Source organism: Nelusetta ayraudi, unplaced genomic scaffold (genome assembly GCF_046127955.1).
Source record: "Nelusetta ayraudi isolate G7.1 ecotype Tasmania unplaced genomic scaffold, CSIRO-AGI_Nayr_v1 ptg000052l, whole genome shotgun sequence".
Classification (NCBI taxonomy): Eukaryota; Metazoa; Chordata; class Actinopteri; order Tetraodontiformes; family Monacanthidae; genus Nelusetta; species Nelusetta ayraudi.
The window spans coordinates 1,560,001-1,570,964 of NW_027466102.1; the positions used below are offsets into that span (position 1 = coordinate 1,560,001).

Genomic DNA, 10,964 nt, shown 5'->3' on the forward strand with positions numbered 1-10,964 from the left:
TTTACACCGTCCAAATTTACAGCTCAGGGCACTGGGACGAATTCCAAATTGTGTGCAGATACAGGCCTACACTTCAAATAATTATGAGAAAAATCCAACGTAAAGAGAGCACTTCCATTAGGAAATAGTCAACATGAAATTTCTTCAAATCTTCTACTGACACCTGCTGGTCAAATTGAATAGTTGCAAATATTGTGAACAAGTTGTCATCTAATTCTAATCCTAAACAATATGGCCATTCCAAGTCAAGTATTAAGACAATTAATCAGGTTTGTACTGCTTGATTGAACACATTCATCCCGTTCCAGTGCACTAAAACCCACTTCCCTTCAGGACCGTGTCAGCGAAGCCAAAACTTCCTTGAGTGACGCTGTTTCCCAGCATGCAATGCAAGCTAGCGATTCACAATACTATTCCATCACAAACATGAATGTAAAAAATAAACAGGGACGAAAAATGAAACTTCAGGAACACCAACCACTGCAATACAAGTAGAACTGGGCCGAAGTTTTATATTATGTACACCATAATACAGCCTTCTAGTGGCCAAGCTATTTAATCCGTGTCTTCCTATGTAAATTCCACAGGTGGAAGCTCATCATAGAGGTCATGTGCTGTGTGTGTCACCCCACCAACCACCTCGGGGAAGGTCTAAGACAAGAGCCAATCGTTACACTTGCAGGGTATCACCTGATACGGTGTAGCGAGTGAACAGAAAATATGGGTCAACGTGGGCAGTCATCACAGGTGAAGCTTGCTGGCGGAAATGATGCACTACAAGTGGATGTGACGCTCATGAGTGCGATGGATGAGGTAGAGCAATGCTCCAGAACCCGATTCAGACTACTCTCCCTCCACTTTTTTTGTTTTGTATGAGCGTTTAAAAAAACAACATCATGATAATCGAATAAGCTTTAGTTTATTAATCAGAATTAAAACAAGTAGGTTTTGCCCTTACAAGGTTGTAGATTTGTTATAGATGAGTTCCTTTGTTGGAGTTTGGCGGCCAGCACCGAGCGATGATTGCTCACCCACTTATTGAGCTTAAATCCACCTCTACCGCACAGGTCTGTTAGCTGCTGGTACAGATGTATTGCTTGTTCCACCGTGCTGACGGCCTTTAGACAATCATCCACGTAGAAATTTTGACAAACAGTGTTTATAACCTCGGCTGGGAAGTCATGCTGATTGTCGTCGAATGAAGCACAGCTTGGGGATGACACTGCCCCAAAGATGTGGACCAGCATCCTGTGCTCTTGTAGGTCCTTTGTAATGTCCCCATCTGGCCACCAGAGGAAGCGTAAGAAGTTTACATCCTGGTTGGAAACTCTTACTTGATGAAACGTTCCCTCAGTGTCAGTCATGAATGCTACAGGGCCTTGGCGAAAACGAAGCAGCACACCTAGCAGTGTACTTGTCAAATTGGGACCCTGCAGGAGCTCTTTATTTAATGATGTTCACTCACTTTCAATCTCACAGCCACTAAAAAACCTGATTGTGATTGAGAGGTCCTCAGCAGCCAATCACTGTTGGGAGTCCAGCCTTCAAACACTCCTCCTGAATCCACAGTCACATCTGTGAGCATCTGGAACTTTGGCCCTGATCCTCCACACCACACAACTTGGGATGACAGCGCCACCTACCTGTATCCTTTCAGCAGCCAGTCCATGCACTGACCCATTTCCACTGTGGCCTGTTGTGTCATCTGGACCGGAGTCTGGATCATCAGTGTCCAGGTTCATGGAATCTGTCAGAGTGCCGCCGTCCTGTGATGTAATGATAGAGAATCACTCTATTTATACTAATGTGCAGAACCACTAGAGTGTCATTTCTTCACTGCTGTCAGCAACAAGCATTTGGTGTCACACTGGTGTACGACACTTATGGGCTAATTAATAAGAAATTACATATTTATGAGTCACCCGCAATGCCCAGATTGTTGCTGCTTATCTGCTGATATGAGCCATCAACTGTTGCAATATAGAACCACGGGCAGGAAATTACAATTAGTGTAGAGTATATTATAATTTAAAAGTTTACTAACGGTAGTTCTTTAAAGAATTTAGCAGGGATGGAACAGGCTAACGTGACGACGTCACCTGTAACACGGTAGGAGCTCAACCTGCTGTCACGGCGAAAACTCCGTGTTACGTCCCGTCGAGGGGGACCGAGACACAACGTGTGGGACACCTTCCCCCACTCCCAAGCCTCATTAATTTTTCACTGCAGTTGGCAGTTTCAACAAAAAACATTTTATTAATCAGTAAATGAAATAAACAAAACAACTTAACCGGTGGGCAGCAAAGGCTTCAGGGTGGGCCCAGGCCAAAATAATAAACCAAACTCCAACTAGCTCGCCTTAAGAACTAACTAAAGAAAGAAAGAGAACCCAAATACAGAAAGGCTATCCTCCCTACATACTTATTAAACAGGAGAAAAGAGGGGACAAAGAAAATGGCAGCCCACCCCTACGGCTGCGTGCTCTAACACCATTTCAGAAGTGACTAACTGCAGAGTTGGGAGCGGAGGAGGGATGACCGTCAGGCTGGCTCGACTGCTCCTCCTTCTCAGCCGTGGCGCGTCCAATCAGCAGCCGACATCCAGGACCGCACCTGCAAGGCGTCATCCACTCTCACACACAGACACAAAGATAGAGGCACCTAGACCCACCTGTGGGTCATAACACCCCCTCGCCTAAGAACTAAACCCTATTAACATACCTACAAACAAAACTAAACAAGAAAAACCTCAGTTCCCCCGAAATAAGAATTCCGCAGCTAGTCCACATGTACAGGTGAAAACGCATCTGCCAACACATTATCAACCCCCCTTCCTGTGGCAAATCTGGAGATTGAAGTCTTGCAGGAGCAGAGACCACCACATCTACAAGGGCATTATGGTCTATAAAAACCTGACCCCAAATTAACATCAAGATGGGCACTGTCAGAAGGAGAACCAAAGCTTCTTTCTTAACTTCCCAATAATGACTCTGTGTGCGTGCTTGCTTAGTTGTGGCATGTCCCTCTACTTCTATGTCATGGTGCAAAACTGACGTACGGCGGGGGTGGTCAGAAAACAATAGTGGGTGGCTCTCAATTAATTTAACAATATCATGACGGGCTGATGCAGGCAAATGGGACAAAAACGAGCTTAAGTTATTCATAATTTCAGAGTTTCCCAGGTGCGCCGAAGGAACACCGATTTTTATTTATTTATTTTTTTTCAATGAGCCCTCCCTCCGCCAATGGGCACGGAGGGGGCGGAGGCTCAGGCGACACATTTTTCCGAGCAACGTAACGCCCGGTTCACACTGGACGCGGAAGCGCCACGAAGCGCCACGAAGCGCCAAGGGCGCCCATGTTAATCAATGTAGTAGTTCACACCAGACGCGAACAGGCGCGCGGCTCCCCTCGCGGATCGCGCCATGCATTTAACGTTAGTTCACTGGACGTGGAAGCGAAGCGCCGCCGAGCGCTTCCATTCGGCGCCCACGTTAATCAATGTGGTGGTTGCATGGAGCCGCGAGCGATCTTCGTCTACAGTACAGGAAGTCGCTCAATAAAAACGAGAAAATCCGGTGAATTTTCAAAATAAACTAATTTCAAAATAAAAACCAAATGATAAATTCGATCATAGATCATATTTGTATGTTATATTTGTCAGTACATTGTATCAGAGTGTGAGAGACATTAAACACACACACACACACACACACACACACACACACACACACACACACACACACACACACACACAGAGGAAGACTTGATCAAAATACGTCTGTTTGATCCTAGAGATGCCGGTCAATGCTCATTATGAAAGAGGTCTTGTCTTAAGATGGACACCTGAGTGTGTGTTTCTATTTATTTACACACACACACACACACACACACACACACAAAAGTAAGCTACGGAGCGGGCTGGCTACGGGGCGAGGGGGGGTGATGATGAAAATGATTTTTTTTATTTAATTTTTTTTAAAGAAAAAAAAAAGAAGCTCAAGTGGGAGTGAAAAAAAGACTGCAGCTGAGCAGAAGCGCTTGTCGACCGTCGCGGAGCTGTTCGCGTCTGGTGTGAACCAGTTGGAGCCTCGCTCGCGAAATTCGTCGGCGCTCCGCTTCGTGGCGCTTCCGCTTCCATTGAAATGAATGGCACGAGCTGCGCGCCTGTTCGCGTCTGGTCTGAACCACTACATTCAGTGCCTTTACATGGCACTAGAGAAAATCGAATTATTGCCTTAGTCCGATTATGATCGGAGAACTCACGTGCGTGTAAACACCTTACTCCGATTATGATTGGAGTTTGAGAACTCCGATTGGAATCGGAGAACTCCGATTGAGACACCCAGATAATGCGATTGGAATTCTAATTTCTCTGCCATGTATACGCCTTAATCGGACTATTAACTGGACAATGTGAGTGCGCATGCGCCACGCCTCGCTCTCGCAACTCATGACCGCACAACTACGTCGTCTAACAAAACAGACGGCGCAAAACAACCTGGCAAACGCGAATAAGAATGTTGACATTTGGAGAGAGGATGAGACCGGGGCGATGCTTTCTCTTCTAAAAGAGATGGACATATTCAAATAACGCGCAACGGAGACCATTTTAAAAAGGGTAGCGCAGCAAATGCAGGGCTCTGGCTTTGCGCACCCCTGAACAAATACGTATTCCTTCGTATTTATATTTCTACCTTTTCGTTCACATTTTTTGTAAGTTAGAAGAATTTTAACTTTGTAAATAAAAGCACAGCAAAGAGATGTTTTTCTGATTTGTTTTTATTTTGGTAATTTCGCTGTTATTCTGCTAGAAACGGCGTGCAGTGGCACGAGCTTCCTCCACGGTCGGCACTTTAATGAGCGTGTGTATAACTGAAGACACCGTTCCTTTGCAAAACCTGTACACAAACTCTCCCACCAGTCTGCGCAGAACCCGCATCCAACAAGAACGAGAGTTTGGGGTCCGTAGCGACGGCACAAAGCGTAGCATCGAAGTGTTGTTGTAGCCCTCCAACAGCAAACAACGTTCTTGTCTGCCTTTTAAAATAACCAGGAACACAAGAAATAGGGTACACCTTATCTGCAAAGCAAGTAACACGTACATTATGAACTATCGTTCCATATCATAATAGATTTAATATGTCAACTGAAAGCAGCTGACTATATATATATATACATATATATATATATATATATATATATATATATATATATATATATATAATATATATATATATATATATATATATATATATATATATATATATATGTATTAACCTCTTTCATTGAACTCCAAAACATACATGGTCAGAATCCATATTATTATTATGTTGTTGTTTTTTTTAAATGCTCATACAAAACAAAAAAAAAAGTGTGACATCCACTTGTAGTACATTATTTTCGCCAGCAAGCTTCTCTTATTCCGACTGATTACATTGACCCATATTTTCGTATACTCAGACACCCTGCAGATCCCTTGCAAGGGCCCCGAGGTGATCGGTGGAGTGACGCGCAAACAGCACGTGACCTCTACAATGAGCTTCCACCCACGGAAGTACCGTTGGCGGACACGGCTTAAATAGTATGGCTTGTCCACCAGAAGGCTGGATTATGGTGTACATAATATAAAACTTCGGCCCAGTTCTGCTTGTATTGCAATGGATGTTCCTGAAGTTTCATTTTTCCCTTTTTCCCTTTTTATTTTTTACATCCATGTTTGTGATGAAATAGTATTGTGAATTGCTAGCTCGCATTGCATGCTGGGAAACAACGTCACTCAAGGAAGTTTTGGCTTCGCTGACACGGTCCTGAAGGGAAGTGGGTTTTAGTGCACTGGAACGGGATGAATGTGTTCAATCAAGCAGTACAGACCTGATTAATTGTCTTAATACTTCACTTGGAATGGCCATATTGTTTAGGATTAGAATTAGATGACAACTTCTTCACAATATTTGCAACGATTCAATTTGACCAGCAGGTGTCAGTAGAGGACGAAATTTCATGTTGACTATTTCCTAATGGAAGTGCTCTCTTTACGTTGGATTTTTCTCATAATTATTTGAAGTGTAGGCCTGTAGTTGATGAGGAATCACGGTGTGCTAACGCTACTCAAACAGCTTAGATGAAAAAAAGGGAGTGTGATTTGGGTTTGTGGTACATTATGACAATCTTGGACTTGCAAGACTGAGGCGACGGTTCAATTCCCATCAATGTGTATTATATATGTGTTATTTAGCTCATCTATTCTACATTTTAAATAGATCACATTTGACATCTGACCCACTGAACACTTACTATTGAACATATTTTTAAACTATGGGCTATTTAGTCCTGTTTTAGGATATAATATAATTCATTGCACAAACTGTCAGGCTAAGTATAAGAGCTATAGTCTACTACAATCAGTCGTGCCAAAAAAGAGACATTGTCTTTATTTTTCATTTTTATTTTATTGTGTCAGCATTGAACCATACAAGCATGTAGTGTTGTCCAACAAGAATGCATGGCGAATCAAATCCCAAACAACCTATGAAACAATGAACACGTTTCCATTGCCCTTCATTTTATTGAGCACCAGATGATGACCTCCTCGAGCACTGTGTCATTGAAGCCTCGAGGAATGAACCATTTTTTGAAACGAGTGTCGAAGCTTCAACAAAGCCTCGATCGGCCATCACTACCTACGGCTGCGTGCTCTAACACCATTTCAGAAGTGACTAACTGCAGAGTTGGGAGCGGAGGAGGGATGACCGTCAGGCTGGCTCGACTGCTCCTCCTTCTCAGCCGTGGCGCGTCCAATCAGCAGCCGACATCCAGGACTGCACCTGCAAGGCGTCATCCACTCTCTCTCTCACACACAGACACAAACATAGAGGCACCTAGACCCACCCGTGGGTCATAACACTCCGTGTGGATCTTTTAACTCTGGCATTGAAAGGGGGTGCTAGCGCTTGCCGTTTGCTAAGCTATGTACAGACAGCACCACCGCTTGCCGAACCACATAGTCACACCGTTTATATACAACAACTCGTCATCAATATCTCTAAAATAGAAGTCAAGAACTTTTTTCAAAAACGATAACTAACTCAAACTTTTTTGTGTGTTTAAAAAAACAAACTAAAACAAACTTAAATTGAAGTCATATTTCACTTCGTTTACGTCTGTCAAATGAATATTTGCCCAGGAAAATCTTTTAGTTTTACGCAGCATCACCTAAATGCACCTCGCTTTCTGTGACGTCACCCCTCTTTCACAGCAGTATGTTGACGAGCGACTCGCGGCGGGAAAGTCCGATATGCCACAGTAGTGAACATGTTTATTGAGACTGGGAAGTAGACACGAGAGTTTGACTCAGTTGACTCAAATATCCTGTGGCGATGAGAGTGGTTATGGCTATCTGATAAAGCAAGATTTAATATTGGGAATTTAACAAAATGAAAAGGAACCGACAACGCCACCCTGGGAATTTCACCCAGGGAGTTCTACTAAACACAAAAGTAATAATTAGGCACACAGGTAAGTTCTACGAGGAAGGAGTAGGAGACGTGGTTCAGAATGTTTAAAATATCAAACCAACTTTTATTCAACATTTAAAAATAAAAGGAACAAACAGACCAACACTTAAAACGGAGCTACTGAGCTCCTTATTCTTGGTGTAGAAACTGAGGCTTACCGATGAGGGGGCCAAACGGGGGAGGAACCAAAGAAAACAAGGAACACCCCACTCACACGTGACACACCTGCAAAGAAAGTGAAGTGCAAAAAAAAAGAAGAAAACAACCACAATCCTGGGTCACAGCACGCGAAGGGGCCCACCACCCGGGACACCGCCACCACCAGCAGCTCTCAGCGACTACAAAAGAAAAGATAAACAGTTGGTTACTAAAAGTTCCCTAAAATCTGTCAAATGTACTGAAATAGCAAGAAAAACAAACAAACAATGCAATTACACACACACACACACACACACACACACACGTTCCCACCAACCACGCACACGCATACATGCACACACACCACTGTGGCTGGACCGGCGACTTGATAGTGTAACGTCTGCTGTCTGAGGGTCAGCAGTGGCGACGTAAGCAAACGAAGAAAAACACAACGAGAACGGAAAAACAACAAGTAAAACCAAGGCGGGACGGAAGCAACATGCACCGTCCACCGTCTGTACGGGGCGACTAGCACAATCAAGTGCAGGCGAAGCGGCAGTGTTCCTGCACTTATCTTATAGGACCGAGTTTTGGGCCACAGGTCTTGATCACCAAGCGTCCTCCAGGTGAGGAGAACAACGAGGAGGCTCTGCGCAGCTTTGTGCTCGCAGGCGGCTGGAGTGTGCCGGTGAGGTGTTCAGGAAGCACTGTAAAAAGAACGGACAGGTGAGGTACTACGTACCTATGCTAATAAGCCATAATAATTTAAATGCTAAAATGTCCGCACCTGATCCTCTTACAACTCGGGCACACAAAGCGGATGTTCAGTGTCCCATTGACCACAATGGACCACTAAACTAAGCTTTTAAGAAAAATGCGAAATGAAGCCACTGAGAGCTAAGAGCTGCTGCTCCTGTGTGTGTGTGTGTGTGTGTGTGTGTGTGTGTGTGTGTGTGTGTGTGTGTGTGGATGTGGTGGTGTGTGTACCTGAATGTGGGAGTGGGTGTGTTTAAGTACGTCACTGGAAGTAGGCTGCCAATTAGTGCGGCCTCCGAGGCCGCAACCGCCCCACGCCAGCGACAAGCCCAGGGGGAGGCGGGGCCCGGACACGGCACACCCGCCGCAATGCCGGCCAGGAAGAGGCCCGAAGCAGCAGGACCCCGGACCGGAGGGCACCCGCCCCACGAGCCAGGGCAAGATGACAGGGAGGCAGATACCCCAAGGAGAAGGGACACCACCCGGGGCGAACAGACAGCAGAGCCCGGCCCCCGGACGGGGGCCCCCCAGGGCAAGCGAGACCAGACTCATCCCCATGACAGGACCCAGCCCCTTCACCCACCAGGAGGATTGGTACCCAAGGCAGGCCCGGGCACCCAGAGGCCCCTCCCCTACGGACCCAGTATGGCGCATTGCCGCAAGTGGCGAGGTCCCCATAGGCCCAGCCGGTCTCGCACCCGAGGGGCACCGGACTGCACAGGGCCCATCCAGAGTGGGAAAGATGCCGGATCCCGCCCCTGCTAGCAGGCCGACCCCACTGTGTGTAGGGGTGTCAGTGTGTGTATATGTGCACTTGCTGGTGTGTTGAACTATGGTGCGTTTAAAATGCGGCGGCGGCCACAGTGCACGAACCACCCCCCCAGGCCTAAGTGTCTATAATGCTATTAAGATTGGAGAGGGTCTTAAGGCCAGAAGGCCGGGCAGCGACCACCCAAGACACAAACCCGCCGAAACAGAAGAAAATAAATAAATTAATTAAAAATTTAGGGAAAAAAAAACAAAAAAACAAAAAAAAAAACACCTATTATGTGACCAGGGGGGACTCCCGGTCAGGGCGCCCCCTGAGCGACATCGGGGCCGGGGACACCACAGGGATCCAGGAGCCAAAGGGGGCCCGCCCCTCACCGCACCGCACCACCCGGGCACACAGGAGCGGTAGCCGGCGAACGCGCAGCCCCACCCCAGGCATGCGACCCCACCGCGTACGATCCAGCGCCAGTCCCCAGACACAGGGACGGACCAGCCCTCCCACCAACAAGGGGGCCCCCAGACCAGAGCCAGGGACCCCCCCCCCCCCCGGAGCACCACCCCCGGAGCACCACCCACCAACCACCAGGCCCAGCCCCCCGCGTGGTAGACATCCCCCGCCGGGCACCCAACCCCCGACCCCCCACCAACCCGCAAAGCAGCCGAACCCCCCACGCCCAACACCCCCCCCCCCCCCCGGACCGCACCCGGCCCGCGGCAGCACGACCACCGCTGCCCACATCAACCAGCAGCCTCAGCTATTGATTGATTACTAGTTAGTTATAGGATGAAGCAGACATTCCTACCAAGGAGGTGTGGTCTAACAGTAAGTTCCTATATTGTGCAATGTGCAGGTGTTGTTTTGTTTTCCAGTTTGTGAGGATTGTTTTCTTAGCGATAGATAAGGAGGTCATCAGCATGCGAGATTCTGCCTTATCTGATGTGATATCACTGAGGTCCCCTATGAGACAAAAAGAAGGAGTGGCTGTGATGTTTTAACCAACCTGTGCTGATAGATCATTGCATACTACGTGCCAGAATTTATTTACTGGTGGGCAATGCCATACAGCGTGTAGGTAATTATCTGGGACATTAACTGTGCAGTGTGAGCAGGTCTGAGAGGCGGTCATGCCCATCTGAAACATCCGCTGTCCAGTGTAGTGGATCCTGTGGAGTACTTTCAAATGTATTAATTGTAGAATAGGTTGTTTTATCAGTGAAAAGGTGTTCAGGCAGATTGTTCTCCAGAAATTAAAGTGAGGCTGGAGAGACAGGTCTCTTTCCCACTTAACAATTGGGATAGAAATTGTGCAATCTGTATTTGTAAGCAACTCACTCCAATAGAACTGCACTCGTCCTTCTCTCACATTACATTGGATCACAATGACCAAACAACACAACAAAGACAATGATGCCACTGTGCTGCCACATCCAGACTCTGTGTAGGTCTGTAGGCCTCTTGGACCTTCATGTGAACCACTGCGTGTTGACTGGAGGTGAAACATGACTGACTGCTGTCCTCCTCCTTGGACAATGCAATCTCACTTTCAATCTCACAGCCACTAAAAAACCTGATTGTGATTGAGAGGTCCTCAGCAGCCAATCACTGTTGGGAGTCCAGCCTTCAAACACTCCTCCTGAATCCACAGTCACATCTGTGAGCATCTGGAACTTTGGCCCCGATCCTCCACACCACACAACTTGGGATGACAGCGCCACCTACCTGTATACTTTCAGCAGCCAGTCCCATGTTCTGACCCGTTTCCACTGTGGCCTGTTGGCTCAT

At 46.7% G+C, this 10,964-nt stretch overlaps 1 protein-coding gene across 1 annotated transcript in view; it reads right to left on the bottom strand.

The window, feature by feature from the left end:
• Positions 1-5,446, bottom strand: part of LOC142896019 (NACHT, LRR and PYD domains-containing protein 14-like) — a 54,298-nt gene extending 48,852 nt beyond the window's left edge. Inside the window, exon 1 of the mRNA XM_076037461.1 lies at positions 5,437-5,446. Coding sequence (XP_075893576.1) covers positions 5,437-5,446 — 10 coding nt within the window. The remainder of the gene's footprint in view (positions 1-5,436) is intronic.
• Between the last annotated feature and the right edge of the window lie 5,518 nt (positions 5,447-10,964).